Consider the following 24,084-nt stretch of genomic DNA (forward strand, 5'->3'; position numbering starts at 1 on the left):
GAAAACCGGGAGGCCTGTGACTGTCCCATAGACTGTCAAATAAATAACAGTGTCAAGGTCCATAAAAGGTGTAAAAGTCACCGTCAGAATACTCCATCTGCCATCAGATGCCACAAGGATGTGCTGTTTTCTTTCAAATCAAAGCTAAATACACGTAGAAACAGTGCACCCTTGTGGCGCGGATGTTACAGAAGAACATACGCAGCATACGGTGATATGGAGAGACACAGAGGAGACTGTTGACAAAGGAATTTTTGAATAAAGTCGTTATTTTAGTTTTCTTCACTTACAAAAAGTGTTCCCGTCGCTTCATATAACCCAGAATGCACGTCTGATGCCAGATGTAGTATTCTGATGATGACTTTCATACTTTCCTGGACCTTGACACTGTTATTTATTTGGCAGTCTATGGGACAGTCACAGGCCTCCCAGTTTTCATCCAAAATATCTTAAATTTTGTTCCGAAGACGAACGGAGCTTTTACGGGTTTGGAATGACATGGGGGTAAGTGATTAATGACAAAACTTTCACTTTGGGGTGCAGTAGTAATACAGTAGTAATAGCCAACATGTCTTTTTTATTCTGATTAAATTTATTGAATAAATAAGAACCTGACATAATAAATATGTTTTTTTTTTATAAACTACTATTTTTTTTTTTATACAAATACATTCTATTATATATTTTTTGGTCAATGTTATTTCAGGGTTTTGATCTCATCTGAGAGAACACATCTTGCTTATTGTATTATGATGACGATTTAATATTACATCTAAACTTTGACTATAGGCTAGACTTGCTGCACATTAATTGTTCTATATATGAGCCTCAAAGTATATTAAAATTTTTGTGTATTTTCTGTTGCTCCATAATGAGGTTCTAGTTGAAGGCATTTATAGTGTATATGGCCCAATAATTTCCTCAAGCCCAGGGGCCCCCAGGCCCCCAAGTCCTGCCCTGGTGAAGAGTGTCAAAGGTTTCAATTTACAACATGTTTTTGCAGCACTGACTCTGAGCACTGTATTGTAGCCAATCACAGATATGTTTGTTGAGCTGGGGAACATAATGGCCAACAAGAAACCCGTTTACTGTTCAGAAAACCCTTTATCATTAGTATTATCACTACTCCAAGTTACTAAAGAAACGAACATGGCAGATTAGAGGCAATCATGAAATTGAAGACAGCACAGAGTATGACCTACATGAGAATACAGCCGATGGGGTTAGATATGAATAAAGAAGAAGAGCTCCCTGCTGAAACTAAACATGACACAATAAACAATGAGGACATCTGCAGTTTAAGCATGGAAGTGTGCTGTTTTGACACATGCTTGTCTTTGAAGACGTCAGTGTATTTAATAAATGCAATTGTTATAAAAAGTAGCAACATTAGGACTGTAATAAACAATTATGTAACCAAGCAAATCAGAATCAAAATAATGTGAACACCTGGGGAAGGCAGTATTTCTTTACTAAGGTTTATTTTCCTTTAATGGTTTCCAGTTAAATGTCATCTGTCAGAACATCTGCCAGCTGCTTCAGAGATGTTAAAGAAGTGTCCACTGGTTATTGGTTGAATTTGTGTCCATTAGACTTCTTTCCTTACGTCTCTTCCAAAGCCAGAAGTTGGTCCTCGATGTTCTTCAGCTCCTGCTCCATAGCTGCAATCTGGTTATTACATAACACAATACATGTAGTCAAGCTCCTTCAGCTGCTGAAATCTATCACTCTATTGACAAGAATGAAGCTTTCTGATGGGATATACAGAATGAAGAATATGCAGTGCATTCGTAAACATTTCAATCCGCGAAAGTACGTATGGATAATCTGCAGTTGAACTTTAATAGCACAAAATAAGTAATGAGGTTTTCTATTGAAAATTGAATATTTTTGGGAGCAATGCATTGTGAAATTACTGTTATCATGTTATCTCTGTTATACCGTGTCATCATCATTAAACACGTATTTCTTTAAAATTGTCATTAGTGCAATGCAATATATATTCTCATTAGTGGGGGAATTTAATTTGGGTGAAATATAATATTTACAGTTTTAGTGAAGTACAGCTGCCCAGTCTCCTCTGTACTCACCTTATTCTCGGTCTCTTGTCTGACTCTGTTGGGTACTTTTTCTGCATAGTTGGGCGTCTGGGTGCGAGCGAGGGCTTGTTTGAGTTTGGAGGCCAGCTTTTCTCTGCGCTGAGAGAGGAGAGCTCTCTGTTTGTCAGCATTAATACCATTCTGTTTGTTGACGGAGAGAGAAAGAGTCATCAGCAGTCTATATATATAGACATGTCGTTACTGAAGAAAGGAGACTCTTACTCTGCATTACCTGAACGCTGAGATGTAAGCAGATGGAGTGATCCACCACCCCTACAGCACTGGCCTTAGGTGGAGGAGGAGAGTCGGAGAAACCTGCCTCTGGACAGTGTAGATGAAGCGCTGAGATCCGGCCCAGCGTGCAGACGGCTGATCTGAAGCGCAGAAGAGTCTCAGCCTGATCTGGTGCACACACCGCCCACACTACAGCAACACAACCATTACATGACGTCACATGACGAAAGATTTCAACTACTATATACATGTGCTACTATCATAACTGCACCAAAAGGAAATTTCTTTCACAGAAGCTTTCCAGGGTCTTCTGTGTGGTTGCTAAGGTGTTCGGGGTGGTTGTTAGGGGCTAGGTGGTTTCTTACATGCCCAAGTCGCCAAACATTTGTTGTAGAATTTTTACTCAGAAATTGTTAGTAATTTTCACATTTAATTACAAAGGAAATGGAAATGTTTTTTTTTTTGTTTACAACTTTGAAAAATCTGTTTTTACAGTGAAGATATGACCCGAGACGGTTGTGTCTATAGACTTTTTTTCACGTTTTATTGTGTGGTAGGCAGAATCCAGCCTGATTGCTTAATAATTGCAAACCCCTCATCAAGCTGCACAATTCAAAGTATCATTCATGGCTGTTGCACAAATGTTGTGAAACAATAATTCAAACACCAAGTATCAGTGTTTAAACTGTAAAAAGTGATTTTTATTCATTGCAATAAAGCGGAAATAATCTTAAATATAAGTATTAAATTAAAACCTAAACTTAGAAAAGTAAAAAAAAATAAGGGGGAAAAAAATAAAATAAATGTTTTAAGTTGAAGTACTAAAACTGTTAAAACTAACACGAAAATAAAAATAAATTAGCCAAACAGAAATATTTGTTAAAAATTAAATATATATATTAAAACAAATAAAACGAGAAGAGCACAATAAATATTTTTTGAAATTTAAAAAAAAAAATGAATTTTTTTTTATATATAATTTTGTTGTGTGTTGCCATTTCTGTTAGCTTTTTTTAAAAAAAAATATATAGATTTTTTTTAATGTAGATTTAATGCTTTATTAAAGTATTTGTATAAGTTAGTTTATCAGTTTAATAATTATTTAATTTTATTAATTATAATGAAAGAATTTAGAAAGAAATTTTAAATTTAATTTAATGTTTTTAGTACATCTTGTTAAACTAAATGAAAACAAGAAATATTTCCATTGGAAAGCTGAAATAAGTTTTTTTTTTTTTTTACAAAAATGTTTATGTTATATTTAACATTCCTGACTGAAAATATATAAATATAAAAAGCCAATTCAAATTATTAATATAATAGTACTGTATATAAATAATATTTAAACACTGCAACACTAAACACTGCAAGTATGAGCTATTATAGTAGTGATACATGCCTTAGCAAACACAACCAATATCCAAAACATTAGCTCAAGTCAACAAGTCAACAAAAACTTGAGGTTCTCTCACAGTCAGGTCTTTCCTTCGTCAGCTGGCACTGGGCCCTCAGTAACCTCGCCACTCTGACCACTTCCTGTACCAAAGAGAAGTCGGCCTCCTCCTTAGGAAAACACCAGTGCTCCTGAGGAGAAGGAGGAGATGAAAAAATAGTTGTTTTGTGATGAAAATCGAGCTGCATGTTATCTGGTAGTGTCTGGTTTTGTTTCTGACCAGCTGTGAGGTCTTTGGGTAGGGCTGCACACACAGGCTGCGGGACGTCCCGTCAGAGTCAGCATAAGGCAGGAGTCTCTGCCACAGCTCCTCCGTGAGGAAAGGCATAATGGGCGAGAGAAGCGTGAGAGAGATGGACACGCAGTGATACAACACAGAGACGGCCACCTGCTTTTCTCGATCTCTCTGTTCCTCACAACCAGAGCCTTCACCTTTCAACACGGGCTTGATGCTTTCCTGAAGACGACAGTGCGTCAGTCAGTGACTGGAAGATCCACCAGCATCATGACAGATCATACTCACCAGATAGACATCACACAGACTGTGGAGCCAGAAAGAGTGCAGTGCAGACGTGACCGTGTGGAGCTCGTAGCTCTGGAAACCCCTCTCACACTGCTGAACCGTGCTGTACAGACGCCAACAGATCCACCGGTCCATGCTGGACAGAGGATAGGTCTGAGAGACAAAGTCAGATGTACATTAGAGCAACTGTATGCAAGTTTAAATATCAGTTTCAAAATCATTCTGATGGTACAGACTTATAATAATGCGAAGGGATCCCCTCAAACATCTGGTCTGTGCAGGGTTGCCAAGTCCACAGTTTTAACCACTGAAACTTTTTTTAATCTTTAAAACTGATATTTGGGCTACACTGTAAAAAATAAATGCGTAAAATAACAGAAAAAGTACTGGCAGCTCATCATCATGAAGCGTAAATTTCAAAATACTGTTAAAACACCTGTAAAAAACAAATATGGAAAAATTCCTTCAAATTATACAGTATATTGTGCCCTATTTTTACAGATTTTTTTAGAGTGTAGTTTTGACTGGCAACTGAGTTAGTTTTCTTACACAGATCTGGCAACCCAGGTTCTTAAAATAAATATTATTTTGTTATGTGTTTTTTCAATGCTTCTGTTTAGAGAGAAATGTGACTAATAGTTATACAGTTTGTCTAAATGTTAAAACAGTAATATTGTGAAATAATATTACAGTTTAAAATAATGATTTTCCATTTGAATATATTTTAAAATATAATTTATTTCATTTATTCAAAACTAAAACATTCACACCAAAAATCCAAAAAACAGTTTCAAATTATACAAATCATGCAATTCTGATATGCTGATTTGCTTCTCAAAAAACAAAAACATTTATTATTATTAGTATTATTAATGTTGTGCTGTTTTTGTGAAAACGGTGATATAGTTTTTTTTTTAGGATTCTTTGATGAATAGAAAGTTCAAAAGAACAGCATTCCTTTGAAAACTAAATATTTTGTAACATCATAAATGTATTTTCTGTCACTTCTGATCCATTTAATGTGTCGAAGCTAAATATTAATTTCTTAAATTCCTAAACCTTTGAATGACAGTGCATACATAAAAAAAAAAAAAAAAAATCACAACTAATATGGCATAGAGCAAACTGCTGAAATTAAATAATTATTTCATAAAACATTTCATATTTAAAAAATATAATTATTGATCATTTTTTTAAATATATTGTACATATATTTCTTCCTCAATATTCCCTTCAAAACATTTGAAGCATGCTGCCAGTATATCTGACACAAGCACACTGTGAAACTAAGGGAGCAAACACAGTTATCAACTGATGGGAATAATCTCAGTGAAGAACTGAGACTTCACCCTTTAAACTGATTTCCATTTGCACTGGCACTCTTCCCCTTCTTTTATGATTTAGTCTCATTACACCAAACAAAAGCGAACGTGAAAGAGCATAGAGCCAATGCAAGACAAAATACAGCACAAGATAAAGTGTGTACTTCATTTCAATCCAGATGCAGGACTGAGGGGGAAGATCATTAAATCATGTGGGCATCATGCAGATCAGCTCTCACACTGTCTCACCCAGCGAGCAGCATTCTTCTGGGTTGTTTTATTGATTTAATGAAGATATATTGGCTGCCCTACCTCTGCTAATGATGTCGGTAAACTTGCATCATGCAGCGTGGCGAGGGTGAAGCGCACGGTCTGCCACATCTTATTACAGAAATGTCTACAGCTCAGCACGTGTGACACAGACAGGCTGATGTCCTCTCCTGAGACAGGGTTTGAGGAAAACGTCAGCAGAGGGAGTGAGGAACTCTGGGTAAAGCTGATGGTAAGGTTTGATTACAGCACTCTCTAATGAGGGTGACTTACCCTGGGCTTTATAAGAGCAGAGCGCGAACCTCAAAGCGTCTGTCCCGCACTCAGGAATCCCTTTGGGGAAATCTTTCTTCTGCAGGAAGGACACGGGAAATGAGGTGAACTTACTCATTTGGAAACAACTGGATCACTGGAATGAAGCGAACCTGGTGCTGACCTGTGCTTCCATGGCAACAACACTCTCCTTTGGATCCAAGTTTCCTTCTCTGACTTTCTCTTGAAGTCTCTACAGAGATTAAACCGAATGAAGAAGATGAAGACGAGAAGATGAAGTCATTGATAGAAGATTAGCCGTTTCTTATATTCAGATTTCAGCACGGATCGCTGTGCTTTCAGATGGAGTGGAGTCAGTTCTGCCCTGAGGCCTGGAGGAAGACGTCTGACTGATAGATGTTCATCGCCAGCTGTACAAAGGCTTGTTATATTCATTAATATGTCTGAATTATTTCTTTTATTAATGTACTGAGGATTTAGTATTCGTAGGAACTAAAAAGGGAATGGAGTAAAAAAAAAAAAAAAAAGAACAGGCATAGAAAGGATAAAGTTTTGAAACCTCTAATGTTAGTCTAATGGTGTCAAACTACAGAAGTGTATAAAAAACATTTTCCCCAAATATATTCCAGTGTTATTTTATATACACTTGTGTAGTACTTATTAATATTTAGATTTTGTTTTTAAACTATCAGTTTCTATTTTAATTTGAAAGTTTTTGTAACTTTATGATTTTTATTTTTTTTCATATTTCTATTTAGGATTTAATTTAATTTAATTTTGTCATTTTAGTACTTCATTTTAAACTCATTTTATTTTAATTAGTTGCCAAGGCAACATTTCTACTTATTTTTATGTTTTCATTAAATATTTATATATATATTTTTTTCATTTCAGCTTTATTTTAATGAACAAAAATTATTATTAATAGTTTTAGCTAATAATAACAAAACTGGTCGACAAAATCTATAGGCTATCATTAATAAAAGTTGAATGTAAAAAGATTTCTCTGTTAAATGGGAGTTTTAAGGCTTTGAGTCCATGTGTATTAATTAGCAATGTACTAATATTAATTTCTGGTGAATGTGTCAAGTCAATAATTATTTTCAGGGGCCATAAACAATAAAGAGCTGATATCAAAATTCTATAGTATTTTTTCTAAAACTAAATAAATAAAATAAAATAACAACTAAAGACTAAAATAATTTGTTTGCTACAAATTAAATTAATAATCGCAACTTTATATACAATATTAAAAATCTATATAAATTCTTAGCTTTGCACTTATATTAGAATATTTAAGTATTAAGTCAAGTATTTAAGTATTTGTAAAGATGAACTTTAAGTGAGTGTTAGATGACGGCAAATGTAAGATAAATGTAAAAGTATAGTCTGTGCACAATTAAATATTCAATATCAACAATTATCTCTAATATTGGTCCATATGTGTTGGGCTTCCCCACCATTGACTGGCCCCACCCCAATGATCTAGTTTCAATAGTAAAATAAACAGAGCAATTCCAAGAGGCTCCTCAGGCCCTAAATATGTCAAAACCACATCAATTTCATGGTATCTTCATGTTTTGTACTCTGTTGGAACAGGTCTTAAGTCTGAGGGTACGAATGTGTCTGTACCTCCAAAGAAACCCCTGAGATGACATCAAGAGGGTCAATGACGTTTCCTAAAGATTTACTCATCTTCCGCCCATATTTATCTCTCACCAGAGAGTGAAAGAGCACCTGTTTGAGACAGTGACAGAGCAGAGAGAGAAAGAGCAATAAAAGAGTCAGAGCAGCACAAAACAGAGACATTTTGAGGGCAAAACAGACGGTAGCATTTCTCAGCGACATTTTGTATTCATTTGGTATATGACGCACAACACAATATAGATTTTCAGTTCCTGCCAACCTCACGATATTGCATTTAGAGTTATGAGCTCAGCAAGAAGCCATCGACCCAACCTGTTTAAAGGGCAGCTGGCCGGTCAACTCTCTGCCCAGCATCACCATCCTGGCCACCCAGAAGAAGATGAGGTCACTTCCTGTTTCCAGAATGGAATTGGGGTAGAACTGTTTCAAGTCTTCTGTCTGAGGAAAGAGAGTGAGATCAAAGCAGGTTCATGTAATATGTCAATACACTAGACTTTCTCTATTGCTTTTTTGTCTGGTTTCTTTTATGAGTTTATGATGTTGAAAGAAAAATGGATTTTAAAAATGAAGAACCTGCTGAGGCCAGCCGAGCATTGCGAAGGGGAAGAGACCAGAAGAGAACCAAGTATCAAGCACATCTGGGTCTGAAACAAACATAAAAAAAAGGCAGAATTCAGTGCTACCGTGAACAGCTTGAATTATTGATCTACATAACTTGCTAAAATTGGTTTTCTTCTCTGATTATTATTAATAATAAATAGTCACCAGGGGCGGTTAAGACAAAATGATAAAAAAGTGCCATAAAAGTATCATAAGAGCAGCCCAAATTATTATATTTCACGTCTTCTTCATTATTTAACAGAGAATTCTTAACTTTTTGAGACTTTTTGGATATATTTTCATTTTTGTATATTGAACTATGTGATGTCTTTACGTGAGTCGCTATTAAACCAATTGATAAGTTGGTCGTGTCATTTGAAATCCAAGGCAAATTTCCCTAAAACGGGTCAATAAAGTATATTCTATTCTATACATTCTGAAAACATATAACAGCTTTGTGTGAAGAACCAACCAACTTTAAGTTTTTATTCATTGAACACTCAAATTTCATGCATGTGATTTGATTTTGAATATTCGATAGGAGTCATTATTAGCTGCACACAAAGATTTTTACACACAAAGCTGTCAAAGGTCTGTATAATTTTGGTAATTTATATAAAATGGTAATTTTGGTGACAGTAAGTGGCCAACATTCACCTCTGTTTTATGTACAAGATCTTTCTTTGAAAGAAAAATATATTAAATTATACACTACTATTTAAAAGGTTTTGCAATCAGTACAATTTTTTGTGGAAAGAAATTTTATTCAGCAAGGATGTATTAAATTAAATAAAAGTGACAGTAAAGACTTTTATAATGTTTCAAGACTGTACAGTATCACAGAAAACAAAACTGTTGTCCACATTGATAATAATAATAATAAATATAGCTCCAAGCAGCGATTACCAGGGTTTGAGCACTTTGCACATTTACGCACATAAGGAAAAAGACATTACATATTATTTAGCAAGCAAGTAACCACCTAAATAAATTATTTAAAAAACATTTTTGGCAAATCTAGACAATTTACCATAGAAATATGATCTTTTTATAACATTTATGACTTTTATAGTGCCAGCTGTGGTCCGATCTCCCTAAAACTTTGCATGCTTGTTAAGAATCACCTGTTGCATGTGCTCACCTGGTTTCATGAAGTTTTTCATTTAGACTTTACAGGCTTTTGGGTATATTTGGACAGACCCCACTTCTAAAGGACCCATTATTGCTTCCCAAAGGGTAAAATATTGCGTATATGTGCAGAAAACCACTCAATGTACAATTGTTTATACCCTAAAAAAAAAAAAGTGAGACCGCCCCCCAGTTTCATTCCGATTGGCCTCTGTTAACCTTGTCTAATAGGTGCTCAAACTTCATCGGCCAATGGCGACCATGTTTTTTTGGAGATACGCAAATGTCCCCATAGACCCTTGTGGCACTTTGGACCAAGACCGTGCACAGCCATTTTCATGTTAATAGGACAAATGGTTGCCTAGTTATAGCCATTTTTATGTTTTATTCCCCTCTGTGACTTCAGCTTGAGCGCTTACATTTGGTTCCGATCTGGTTAAAACCTAGGACTAGTTCGCAAAAGTAGGCTTTTCAAAAAATGCGAAATACCCGAAAATACCCGCATGAAGGATTATAATGACCTACGACACTTGAGCCTGCGAATGACAGTTTAGGAGTTATGAATGATTTTGTACTTTCGATCGCTGTAGCGCCCCCATCAGGTCGATTGGGGCGAGCCTCAGTCACGTTGTAGGTGGGGTGAGTACTACTATCCCTCCAAGTGTTTAAAGTCTCTACAACTTAAGGTTTGGTCTGCATGATCAGTTTTATGTGAAAATTACAATAGGGTTCCAGTGCTACACGCTTGAACCCCTTCAGCATTACGCGCTTGAACCCCAAATAAAATAATTTTATATTTAATAATTTGAGCAGCAAATCAGCATATTAGACTGATTTCTGAAGGATCATGTGGCACTGAAGACTGGAGTAATGATGCTGATATTTCAGCTTTTCATCACAGGAAACAAAGGGAAAGTTCACCCAAAAATTGGAAATGACTCCATGATTTACCAACCCTTTTTTCTTTCAGACAAAAGCAATCATAGTTATATTTAAAAATGTCCTGGCTCTTCCAAGCTTTATAATGGCAGTGAATGGTGATCAAGATTTTGAAGCACAAAAAAAAAAAAAAAAAAAAAAAAAAAAAAAGAGCGCCCATCCATCTTAAAATGTGCTCCACATGGCTGCGGGGGTTTAATAAATGTAAAAAAATATACATATTTAAAATGTCATCAACTGTAATCTCTAGCTTCCACTAACTGAAGTACATAGGCATATCGTAAGCTTCAGTGAGAAGTGATGAACGCAGAAGCGCTGTTCACAAAACAGAAGTGTAAAACAAGAATTTTTTAAGAAAAATGTCCAAGGATTTCGAAATAAGCCTGATATATGCTGTAAACAAAACTTTGTTCTTGTGAGACTAGCATATTCTCAACGGAGTTTACGCTATGTCTGTGTCCTATGTCATCCGCTGGAAACCCATTCTCTCATAAACATGAGTACGACAGTTAGCAGAAGCTAGTGATCACAGTTTAAAAAAAGTTTTAAATTTGGATATTTTTCGAACACAAACACATCTATTTGCTTCAGAAGGCCTTTATTAACCCCCTGTGCTGTGTGGAGTACTTTTTATGATGGATGGATGCACTTCATTGAACTTCAGAATCTAGGGTGACTATATGTCCTCTTTTTGGACCTAAAAAACTGTGTCTGGCCAGGATTTCTAAATTTCCGGGATTCAGCTTTTGCTTCAGTCGTCATTGATTGTGTGCGTTTTTATATTAAAGCCCTGAGCACTGCTCTCACGAACATTAAATATTGGATATAATTTTCGCGCATCAGAGAGCCGCTATCAATATGCGGAGTATTTAAATCACTTTGGATGCAGCTCGTGTTGGATGCAGCCATGCAGGGTTGCCAAGTCCATATTTTTTTGCACTGAATTGAGGTGATTTTAAACTGTTGCAGAGGGTTGATTTTCTCCCGTGGGTTGAAGGTTTGAAATATTGCATAAATTACATTTGACTGAAATGCTTGTATTGAAACATTTTGCATTCAGCCTATGATAAAACTATGGTAGATATTAAGTTTTGTGAGGGATGGCCAGCGAAAGCCTTTTAGCTGTGTTTATGATCTGCATAACGGTGTAAAATATGTATTTTAGGTATGGAAATGATATATTTTGAGTTTTGATATTTGGGATATGTTCATTGCACTACTTTGGAGGCTACTTTAACCCCCCTCAAACCCAACAACCCCACCAATGTGTAGTGTAGTGTAGATTATGAGTATTGATCATTGAAACAGAAGTGTGAATGATGTGAACTCTCACCCTGTGTGAGTGTGATGGCATCAGGATTCACTCCAAACTTCACAGCGGCACGTTGTCTGGCCTCTGCAGCACTTCTGCCCCAAACCCACTGCTCCTGCTCCAGACACAGCCAAGAACCGTCAACGCTTCAGTCAAAGCCTCACCCAATATGATCAGGCTCAATTCATAAACACATTATGCTGTAGCAGGTACATTAAGGCTACAAATATAGATTTCATGATAGTGCAACACCTCTTCTGTGTCCTTTGAGTTTTCCAGTGTCACTCGATAGGCTGGTATCTGATGACCCCACCAAAGCTGTCTGGAAATACACCAATCGCTGCAAGGTGGAGATACACATGACATAAAATCTTATTCAAACATGTAACGGAAAGAATATTAACAAAAGTGTGGAATTGGTCAAACAGACACAAAAAGACATGCACATGACCCTAAATCACGAAAAATACAGCCTTGCACAAATAAAAATAAATAATAAGGCTAACCTGATGTTGGACAGCCAGCTCTTCCACATTTTTGTGTAAAAGTGAGGAATTATCTGTAGATCTCCTTCGTCCACTGCCTAAAAAGAGCATTAACATGCTTGTCAATATGTGAGCTAACAAAACCCACATGAAAAAATACTACAGTGTTTTTGAACCATACTATAGTAAAGTGTATTATACAGTATATATTATAGTATTTATTAAACACTTTGTTAATGAATGCTGCAGCATACTGTAGTATTAACTATAATGAACTGATAATCTGTAATAAATACTGTAGTATAATTTAGTTTTTCCTACAGTAAACTGTAGTGTATCGTAGTATAATATGATTTTTTCATGTGGGAATCATTAAACAGAATAATGAAATTACAAGAGTTAATTAACAGTTTGTCCATTATCATCGACGAGTAACAGGAATATGTTTTCCAGTAAAGCGCTTGATGAGCCGCACATTTGCTGTTGCTCGAGGGAGTATTGACAGATACAGTTAATAACACACATGCATGTCAACGAAACATGAAGACATTAATTTAACCATTTACTGTAGATGTGCATGCATGTTTGATATGCAATACCATTCAAATGTTTGGGGTTGGTAAGATTTTATTAATGATTTTGAAAGAAGTCTCTTAAGCTCACCAAGGCTCAAACATACAGCAAAACAGTAATAGTGTTATTTTTTTTTTTTTTACAATTTAAAACAAGTTTTTCATTGCAATAAAACTGAAATGTAATTTATTCCTGTGATCAAAGCTGCATCATTACTCCAGTCTTCAGTGTCACATGATCTTTGAGAAATCATTCTAATATGCTGATCTGCTGCTCAAGAAACATTCACTAAATATTATCAATCCTGAAATAATTTCAAGTGATATAACTATAAGCAGTATATAAATAAGATTTATTTCTAAGCTAAGAGTTGAAAAGTTGCATCCGTCCCACATACTGTGTGGTTTAGCACATCGGCATAATTTCTACCTGATGCAACCACACATTTAAAGCACGCTCACTCACTTGAACTGCTTTTCTGCCCATTTCCTGACAGCGCACGAACCACTGTTTCTTCAGCAGCGGTTCAGTGACATCTCCAGAACGACTATGTGGGAGGAATAAAATCAAGATAGGACAAAAGGTCAAAGACTACTGGTATTTTTTAGTTGAAAGAACATGACAGAAATGTCTGAGAGGACCTCAAAAATGTAGTGAAATACAGCAGCCTGTAGTCTTCCTGAAATGAGAAGATGAGGAACGGTTTACTGCAGGTGTTCTGATATACATGGCTTTACCTGCAGATTGGTAATGACATGGGATGCTCCTTCTTTCCTCTGAACAGCTTCCTCTCCATCAGTGCAGTAATTACACGTTCCCTGGCATCAAATCGCTTAACACCCTAAGAGACAAAAACATTACATGCAGAATATCCATAATAACATTCCTTGAAATATAGCAGTTTCTTTTGTATTTAAAAGTCTTTGCAGCATGCTAGAAGACTGAGAAATGTTTCTCTCAGAGCCACTCAAACCGAATGTTAATAATACAGATCAGTGTTGAGATCTAAAGGCCTGTTCAGATCAAGGACGATAACTATAGGCCTATAGCTACAGCTATAAATCTAAAGTTTTAATAATCATTGTAACTCTATTCTGAGAATATGGAAATCCACACCACAGCTATAACATAACACAGAGTAAATATACAGTTGAAATCACTTTCAGAATTTTGTTTTTCCAGATGATGAATTATAAAAACAATGACAGCCAATCAGAATCCACCCAACTTTAAAGAGCTTGAGCATTTAAAGGGACAGACGATAAAACTGCATGCTGCACTGGATGCTAATTTAGTTATTAAACAGGCCTTAAGTATTAAGTTCTGTATCCTTGCTACAATTAGAAAAAAGTCTCAAGTCAATGTTTTTAGGGGTACACTCCTTTTCAATCACTAAATGAAATCACTGATGTTAAAAAAATTCTACCAGAAGTAGAATATAGATATCCTTGATTTTCTTTAAACATGAGATCAGTTTTCCTAATGAGTTTTTACAGGTTATGGTGGTCAGATTAAACCTTGACTGTGAAAGGTGAAGTTATAATAAAATGAATCTAAACACTAAAGTGCACAATAATTGCTGCCATCCCAAATGATCACATGATCAGTAATGTAATAATGGTTATGTGATAATCCCACTGAGGTCACACCTTAAAGAATCTCTGTACCTCTAGCCACTGGCCGCAGTCTGAAGTCATGGTCCCATCTCCTCCAATCACAGCGAGGCGAGGGAGTGAATGTCTCTGAGAGAGCAGGAAGTCAGTGTGGTCATGAGCTGGTGTCACTTTCACAGCACCTGTGAAGGCACAGTGGAAAGTCAGGAGCTGAGACTAAAGGTGCAGTCACAAATTTCACAAGCAAAAAAATACTGCCAATAGTGTGGTGATGTATGAATCACAACTCACACAGAAGTCACTTTCAACTTTGACTACACATTTTAAAGCTTTCTGACCAACTTTAAATCAGTGCCGAATCTCCTCACACAATATTCCTGGTCATGAATTCCAGTTGCAATGACTGGATTTCGCCGCTGAACATTAATAAATGTGATGCACGATAAGGCTGCATTCTTAACTGATTTCTGAACGGTCAGATCAAACTTTGTCCAATTTGTACTTCAATAATACATTATATTAACTCAATGTTCATTAAACTTATAGAAAATATATATTTAATATACATTTTCATTTAAATATACATTTATTAACTATTCAAATACAAATATAGGATCACAAATTTAGACCAGTGTCACAGGTTCATATGAACAGCCTCACAAAAAGAAAAATAATGGAACACTGGCTTGCAGTGTAAAAGTACACTAATTGCAATTTAACATTTTTACAACAAAAAAAGATACAGTTATTTCCAACAAATACAATTCATCATGCATTAATAAATGGCATACCTGTGCCAAATGTCACATCCACCATTGAGTCAGTGATGATGGGCAATAAGCGCTCAGTGAATGGATGCCTGCAGTGTTTGCCATGAAGGTCCTGAGATAAACATGGTGGAGAAAAGTGCTAGAACTACAGCTCTGGTTGTAACTTGAAAATGTTCTAGGTTCTTGATTTATCAAATGTAGATGAGTAGTAGAGTTATATCCTATTCGAACACAAGTACAGTCATGTCAAGTCATATCGTAAGCACAGAGCAGACTACAAACAATACATCTAATAAAACCAATGTAGCGTTACTTTATATCGAGGGTCATCGGGATGAACAGCAATGGCCACGTCTCCCAGCATCGTCTCTGGACGCGTGGTTGAAACTGCAACCTCTCCTTCTGAAAAAAAAATAACAAAAAAGGTTAAACAACATCTTGAGAAACAGAGCGAACTGAAAAGTCCACTCACGCTGTCCCTCCAGTGGATAAGCAAATGTAAGCATGATCCCGAACTCCACTTTCTGCTGATAACCGGGAACAGACAGAAGAGTCCTGCCAGACAGCTCCTTTGAGTCCACCTGAACACATCAAATCATGAGTTAGTCTGTGGCCCGGTTGTTCCACATGGACCAGCTCAGTGATGTACCTCTATGTCTGAGATGGCCGACTCTAACGCACAGCTCCAGTTGACCAGAGCTTCAGAGCGATAGATGAGCCCAGAGTCACACAGCCTGACGAAGGCCTCTGTCACAGCACTGCTGAAACCCTACAGAGAAAAAGAGGTGAAGAAAAAAATATAGACAATAATTGTGCATGTTTAAAATAGATTTAGAAAAAAAAAGGAGATTTAGTTGTTTGTTGAATGGAACCTCTTTATGAAAAAAGTACTTAATTTTATTGAATGTGCACTTGTAGTGTACTTCAAATCCTAAAAGCATGTTTAAAAAAAAAATTGCAGATATTATAATATTCCTGAAATAAAAGCCCACTTGAGTGTGATTAGAGAGCACACAATTTCATGACTAGGTTTCTTAACAAAGTGCACTTTAAAAATGTCAAATTAAATGTTTTACTTTGAAGTACTTTTTAAATTGTAACAATCTGTCGTGCTTTCAGAAGTACACTTATTGTTATTGACTAACATACTAAAGCACACGTAAAGCACTAACTGTAGTGTGTTATTCAATATTACATTTAAAGTTTTTAGTATATTTGCACTAAATTGCAACTTCATCATTACAATTGTGTAATTACAAATATATCTAAAAATACATAACATATGTTTCAATACAACTGACAGTTACACTTTAATCATATTTCAAGTACAAAAAAAAAGCACTATAAATTTCAGCTGACTACTTTTTATATTCATTTTGAATAAACTTGAATATATTTTCATTTAAATGCAATTAACATGTAATTATGTGTCCAAAAAAGGTTTATTAAAAAATAAACTTCAGTATGAACTGAATGTGTGTTATTTACATAATAAAAATTAACCCTTTTTTTTTTTTTTTTAAGAAGAGATGGTCAGGTTGAGGTGAATTGCATTGTGGGATGCATTAATTACATATCTTGTTCATACAGAGAAAATGCATACTGTGCACAGTATACACACTGCATACTGCAGGAACACTGTGAATATCACAGAAGAACGCTAGTCCAAACAGCTGATGAGAAAACTGAGAAAAACTACTTCTTTTTTTTTTTTTTTTTTTTTTTATTACCGGATCCATTGTAAAACAGGCTCTGTTCCAGTCAAGAGACGCACCAAGTTTTCTCAGCTGATGATAAATCTCATCCCCCTTCCTGAAAAATAAATAAATCATTAAAACAACAGAAAGGCAAACACTTGAGTTGAATTAAAAACAGAAAGTCATAAGGGTCAATTTTTTGAAATTAAGATGTATACGTCATCTAAAAGATGAATAAATAAGCTTTCCATTGATGTATGGTTTGTTAGGATAGGACAACATTTGGTCGAGATACAACTATATGAATATCTGGAATCTGATGGTGCAAAAAACTTATATTGAAAAAACTTATATTCTCAAATACTGAGAAAATTGCCTTTTAAGTTGTCCAAATGAAGTTCTTAGCAATGCATATTACTAATCAAAAAATAAGTTTTGATATATTTAAAGTAGGAAATTTACAAAATATCTTAATGGAACATGATCTTTACTTAATATCCTAATGATTTTTGGCATAAAATAAAAATCGATAATTTTGACCCATACAATGTATTTTTGGCTATTGCTACAAATATACCCCAGAGACTTAAGACTGTTTTTGTGCTCCAGGGTCACATATAATAACATAACAGATGCACTAGTAGCATATATAGTTCCTAAACAACTACAAGGCTCTGGAAACAAGGACAGCAAAGACAGACAGAGACTTACTCATCTTTCCATCTCCAGACCTGTTTGAGGAACTCCTCTCTGCTGTAGTCCCGTCTGCACTTCCCCTGCTCCCTCATCAGCTTCCTCTCAACCACCGACTATCACACACACAGACACATCACAGATCACTCCCAACAGAAACTGACAGCTAGGCCTCCTATTTGACCCTTTAGCAGAGATAAAGAGCTGGGATACCTGTGTTGCAATGCCAGCATGGTCGCAGCCGGGAACCCACAGCACCTTGCAGCCCTGCATCCGTCGCCTGAAACAATTATTTGATGAAATGGTCATATCATCTAGGTTGGAATAAGAGTCTATTTATAGAGATATTTTATACATGTATTGCTGAGGCATGTAATGTTACAGAGTTATAATCAAAGAGTTTATTAAAATGGTACCAGCGAGCCAAAGCATCTTCTATAGCTACAGTCAGCGCATGTCCAAGATGTAAAGTGCCGGTCACATTCGGCGGAGGAATACAGAAGGAGAAATATTTATCAACCGCATGGGGCTGTTTACTCTGAGGAAGAAGGTTTAAAACAGGGTTAAAAAAAGACAATTAATTTATATATATATATATATATATATATATATATATATATATATATATATATATATATATATATATATATATATATATATATATATATATATATATACATACACATACAAGTATTACTGCAATTTAAAATAATTATTCCTGTGATGCAAATATTTTCAAATATAATTTATTCCTGTGATGCAAAGCTGACTTTTCAGCATCATTACTCCAGTCTTCAGTGTCACATGATCCTTCAGAAATCATAATAATATACTGATTTGATGCTCAAAAACACTTCTTGTTTTTGAAAGAAAAAACAGCTGTGTTGCTTAATATGTTTGTTGAAACTGTGAGATGTATTTTTTCAGGATTCTTCGATGAATAGAAAGTTCAAAAGAACAGCATTTATTTAAAATAGAAATCCTTTGTAATTAGAAATGTCTTTACTTTCACTTTAGACCAATTTAATGCATCCTTGCTTAATAAAAGTATTCATTCTTAAAAAAATAAAAAATAAATAAAATATATATATATATATATATATATATAGTACCGAACCCAAACTTTTGACCGATGGTGTATTTATATATTAATTTATTTCTTTATTTATTTTTTTGTTTAGTTCAGTCATGTTGAAATGGAAGCAGCATCTTTTTTTGGATTGATATATTATTGAGGAAGACAACTTATATCAAGCTGCAACTGTTCACATACGTGCTGCTCAGGACTGAAGAATCCCTGTTTCTCCCACCACTGATACCAGCCAAACTCCACATATTCCGGGCTGTAGGACTGTGGGAAGGGCAGAGTGGTGTCTAAAATAGAGGACATTTGGATGATAGCAATAAACATCTATATTAACTGCATTAGTCAGACACAAAGAAAAAACCCAGCGCATCAATGGACAGCAACACCAGACAAAACAGGAAGAGGAAAACCACTCGGTCACCTTTCTTCTCTCCAGGTACGAGTGCAGCAGTGTATGTTATTTTCTCTTTATCTGACCAGAGAAGTCCAGGATCATTAACATCCTGCAAGGGTTAAAGACATAAGACTTTTATGGGTTTAAACCAAAGGAAACATTAGGTACCCATTTTGATATGTACAGTCTGCATGACCTACACTGCTGAGTATGGCCTTCTCCCGCGCCTGTCTGCGTTTGGCTTTCTCCGCTTGTGTCCTGGGATGATGGGACGGCTGTGTGCTAGATGAGCTCTGAGAGCAGAGTCTGCTTCCCCACGTGCTCCAGGCCTTCTGAAGATCTCTGCTCCAGATTCTGGGTGACGCCACATGCACAGCCATCCACATGTCCTGAGATCTGGAGCCTTTCAGACCGAAACTAACCTGAAAAGACAAACAACAGTTTTTCTGTTACACATAATCTAATAAAACTTTTTAAATTATTTCATTTGTGCATCACATTTGAAAATTTTAGTAATATATATTTTTTTCTTCTCCATGGTACCAAGATATTTTTTGTTTACCTTGGAGTAAGTGTTGTAATTGTTAACTGAAACTAAAACTATTATGAAACTTGCACATAAAAAAAAAAAAGGATAGATAGAAATACTTAATTTTTTTTTAAATAAATATCAGTTGCTTAAAGAAAAAATGTACATGTGCTTAAATTTTTTTTTAAATGTTCTCCAGGCAAATAACTGAAATAAGTTTAAGTTGAAATACTTAAACTTATAAAACCTAAGACGTTATATAGAAATAAAAATGACTAAAACTTAACTTTAACTAAAATGTAATTGAAACTATTAATACAAAAGTGATTTAAAAATCAAATTATTACTAATAACCATTCTAACATATACATAGTACTAAAATAACACTGCTTGGAGTGACATATGTAAATGCAACAGAACATGAATAGGAGAATCATTAAGAACCACAGTATAACAAAACAGTGCATAAAATATGAATAAAATAAGAAACAATCGTGCAAATACAGTCGAGTGTGTTTGGCAATGCTTAAAAGCAGTCAATGAAGGTTCGTGTTTTTAGAAATATTGTAACATAATAACTTAATGACATGCATATTTTACAGTATACACATCTAATCTTTTAATCAGAAAAACTGCTGCGTATTAAACGACACATAAATGGTCTAAAAGGATGCACCTTCAGTGTGTGCTGTCACAGGGCGCAGACATATTGCGGACACGGCAGTGGTTTTTCCCAAGAATATTTTAAGGTCTAATATTCCATACGAGTTAAAATGTTTTGATTAAAAACACAGATGAGTGTGAAATCAAAAAGCTGCAAACGATCAAAGTTACATTTCACTGGATTATGCGTCCTTCACGCTATGCAAGTTCTCGTCGCGTCTGCTGGTTCCTATCGGAAAGATTTTAAAGGAACACTCAGCGGCGTCATGCCAAAAGCTAGGGAGCTGCCTATCTAGACAGCATTGGTGTGCATCAAGGGTGCGTCGCGCTTTCCGAGATCGCTGACTCCAAACGCTACTATGTTGTCTCAAAATCCTGACTAGGTAGTCAGCTCACTAGTTTTTGAAACACAGTCAACTTCGGGAACCGGTCCGTCCGCAAATGCGTCCGCTTCAAGGAGTGATTAGACTGGCGCAAATTCATCTCCTGCATTAATCTCAGATTCATATAGCGTCTAGCTCGACGTCCCGAGAGCTGCAGCCGTACTGATTTAACATCCTTTACCCGAGAGCAGACTCCCGTCGACTGAAGGCGACCGAGCGCCGCTGGAAGGGTTATTGGGGTTTGATCAGCGCCATGGCGGAGGTGCAAGGTACATCGAGTGAGACGATAACGGAGACCGTTCAGACGGGCACGCCGCCTCCGCCCCAGCAGGTACCCTGCCCTAGATACCGTGCACACCATCACGAGCCACAGCTGCACCGAGAGCCGTGAAGCAGCGGCCCAGCGGCTCTGCGATTAACTGATCGTTTAGTGGTTAGCACATCATACCGAGTAGTTTAATAGACTGATTAACGTTAGATACCAGCGCAAGGCCTGTTTAGTAAGCAGCATGTTCATCAGGGATTGTGTTCTCAGCGGGTTATGATCACAAGTTAACCCGCATCACAACATAGACCCACCTGTAAGTCTCCAGAGATATTTACCCTGGTGACCAGTTTTCAGGTTAGTTACTACAGTTGTTAGTGTTAAATTAAAATGATAGACAATTGTGAAAGCTTTTTGCAGCGCTTAAATACGCACACTTTTACAACACTTACAGCAGGAGAAGTACATGGGATAGTACTAGTGTTATTCCAGTTAACTAACTACAACCGGTGAAAATACGCATTTGCGTTACCTAAAATTATATAGTAATAGTTAACTAAAATTATAGAACTTATAATTCTAAAACAGCATTTATCATTTTCATTTAAACGTAAATTTTCGTTTAACTTGATATACTAAAATCTTAAAAAAAAAAACTGTGCAGGCATTTAAATAAATAAATAGATAAAATTGACAAAACTACTAAAACTTGAAAGGACATTAAAATAGAATATGAAATTGTTAATAAAATCTATAACAGTATGTTCACACACACACACACACACACACACACACACACACACACACACACACACACACACACACACACACATATATATATATATATGTGTGTGTGTGTGTGTTTGTGTGTGTGTGTTTTATTTATACATTTATTTTATTTAAAGTTTTTTTTTTTTTTTTGGTAATTACATTTCCCAATTACTGTGAACACTATTGTCTTCATAATGTTTGGCCAATAAAATATTGTTATAAAATGGTTACACCATAATATTAAATGATTACCTTATCCATATAGCATCATGCATGGTATTTTCCAGTCATTTAAAGAATGCATGGTGTATGTCTAGCAGATTTTGTTGCAGTACATAGTAAGATCCCATATTAATTTATTGTGGTTTTGCAGTGGTAACTAACACAAAGCCAGAACAATGGTTGATGTGATAAATGTTGTCATCATCATAACTATTAATGGTTATTCATAGCTGTCAAAATATTTATTAATGTCACTAATATTCTTCATTCACTTCGTGTGCTTTCAGGAGGGCAGAAGCCTGACCATCAAGCTCAGGAAAAGGAAGACGGAGAAGAAAGTGGAGTGGTCTAGTGACACGGTGGACAATGAGCATCTGGGCCGGAGGTCTTCAAAGTGTGAGTCTTGTTTTGAGTTCTTGCTCTGAATCGATTTTTAAAGGGATACTCCACCCCAAAATGAAAATTTTGTCATTAATCACTTACCCCCATGTCATTCCAAACCTGCAAAAGCTCCGTTTGTCTTCGGAACACAATTTAAGATATTTTGGATGAAAACCGGGAGGCCTGTGACTGTCCCATAGACTGCCAAGTAAATTAGAATTCAAGGATCATAAAAGGTATGAAAGTCGTCGTCAGAATACTCCATCTGCCATCAGATGTGTATTCTGGGTTATATGAAGTGACGGGAACACTTTTTGTAAGCGAAGAAAACAAAAATAACAACTTTATTCAGTAATTCCTTTGTCAACAGTCTCCTCTGTGTCTCTCCACATCACCTTATGCTCTTCTGTGTCATCTGCGCCACAAAAATGTGCTGTTTTCTTTCAAATCAAAGCTAAATACACATAGAAACAGCTCATCCTTGTGGCGCGGAGGACACAGAAGCACATACGCAGCAGACGAACAAAACTTTTACGGGTTTCGAACGACATGGGGGTAAGTGATTAATGACAAAATTTTCATTTTGGGGTGGAGTATCCCTTTAATGTGTATATTCATTTCTTGTATAAAATTAGAATCTGTTTCATACTTGAAAATAGTGTAGGACATGCAGATCTGGGCCAGATTTTAAATAGCTGACCTTTTTAAATGATCTGCATCCGCTCAAAGCTGCCTATTGAATGCTTTGTTTCTTGAAATAGAACGTCCTCCGATTTATTTGTTTTTCACGTTCTTCTACAATGGCTTTGATGTGTTCAGGTTGCTGTGTTTACGAGAAGCCTCGGCAGTTCGGCGAGTCTTCCTCGGAAAGCGAGGGGGATGACGAGGAAGGCTGCGGAAGCGCGCACTGCATTCTGGGACACGGGAGAATAGGCCATGGACAGAGGGAGGGTGGAGGGGGCACAGCGCCCCCTAGCTCTGGGGGAACAAACCCTCACTAGTAGTTGAGGCGAGCGGGAGAGTCAGTTTGGAGGGAAGGGTAACAGACGGCGTGGGCACTACATTCATAATCCCTCATCCTCACTCACATCCGATTACATCACACCATCACGGGGTGTCGGAAGCTTTTTGATGAATGAAAGCTTGTAGAGCAATGCAGTGTGATTCGTTTTCTCCTCTGTCATTAGTTTAATGACTCAAAGAAGACTAAACCTTTTTTTTGCGATCTGAATGCTGCGGAAAATTGATGTTTGTTGTGCATAGGACATTGGTTTTTATTTCTTTTGTAAAATCTATATTTATTTGTTTGCGTTTAATAACTTGATCTTTTTCATTTGAACATTTTAATGGAGTTACACTTTAAAATATGATTCAGCAGGGTTATAGCTTCACGTTCGAATCAAACGGATTTAAAAGGAATAAATGCAGTATAAAAAAGGAATTTTTTTAATCAAATATAATTTGCCTTGCGGTGTCACAATTCTAGCAGCAGAATTTCTTCATATCACTTGATCACTTGAGGAACTTCAAGCATAATATGTGTTGTGTGCTATAGTGAATTTAAAACATGGCAAGTTTCAGGAACTCAGCCCTTTGGGTGTTTTTACAAGGGCGCATTAAATGATCTCCATCAGCCGTCATAAGTTTGATTGAGTTATAGTGAGACTCCCCTCAGACAATCAGACTAGTAAGAGACTCGGCATGTACGTGCAAAGACATCGATGTGTTTATGACTTAGTGAAGTGGAGTGAGAAACAT

General features: G+C 36.1%; 2 protein-coding genes across 4 annotated transcripts; one reads left to right on the plus strand and one right to left on the minus strand.

Moving 5' to 3' along the window:
- Positions 1-1,084: 1,084 nt before the first annotated feature.
- Positions 1,085-20,589, minus strand: LOC109063746 (valine--tRNA ligase, mitochondrial-like). Of its 3 annotated transcripts, none has more exons than XM_042746093.1 (30): positions 20,476-20,589; positions 19,313-19,534; positions 19,140-19,221; positions 18,905-19,005; positions 18,048-18,169; positions 17,845-17,911; positions 17,650-17,747; positions 16,972-17,053; positions 15,891-16,010; positions 15,714-15,822; positions 15,555-15,643; positions 15,263-15,353; positions 14,526-14,653; positions 13,596-13,699; positions 13,324-13,405; positions 12,307-12,383; positions 12,053-12,140; positions 11,822-11,918; positions 8,395-8,465; positions 8,134-8,259; positions 7,807-7,911; positions 6,338-6,406; positions 6,175-6,253; positions 5,944-6,071; positions 4,310-4,462; positions 4,007-4,243; positions 3,806-3,917; positions 2,332-2,522; positions 2,091-2,240; positions 1,085-1,668 (listed from the first exon to the last, which is right to left on the minus strand). In XM_042746093.1, exons 2-30 carry the CDS (start codon positions 19,496-19,498, stop codon positions 1,603-1,605), a joined length of 3,210 nt encoding a protein of 1,069 aa, XP_042602027.1. In that variant the 5' UTR covers positions 19,499-19,534; positions 20,476-20,589; the 3' UTR covers positions 1,085-1,602. The 3 variants fall into 3 exon arrangements, with proteins under 3 accessions (XP_042602027.1, XP_042602028.1, XP_042602026.1); XM_042746094.1 differs by having other exon boundaries at positions 11,822-11,915; positions 20,318-20,565; XM_042746092.1 differs by having other exon boundaries at positions 20,318-20,565.
- Positions 20,590-20,752: 163 nt separating this feature from the next.
- Positions 20,753-23,966, plus strand: LOC109063821 (E3 ubiquitin-protein ligase PPP1R11). The gene is made up of 3 exons (XM_019080833.2): positions 20,753-21,018; positions 22,233-22,341; positions 23,146-23,966. Exons 1-3 carry the CDS (start codon positions 20,941-20,943, stop codon positions 23,325-23,327), a joined length of 369 nt encoding a protein of 122 aa, XP_018936378.2. The 5' UTR covers positions 20,753-20,940; the 3' UTR covers positions 23,328-23,966.
- Positions 23,967-24,084: the final 118 nt, after the last annotated feature.

The sequence above is a fragment of the Cyprinus carpio genome, chromosome B19, assembly GCF_018340385.1.
Source record: "Cyprinus carpio isolate SPL01 chromosome B19, ASM1834038v1, whole genome shotgun sequence".
Classification (NCBI taxonomy): domain Eukaryota; kingdom Metazoa; phylum Chordata; class Actinopteri; order Cypriniformes; family Cyprinidae; genus Cyprinus; species Cyprinus carpio.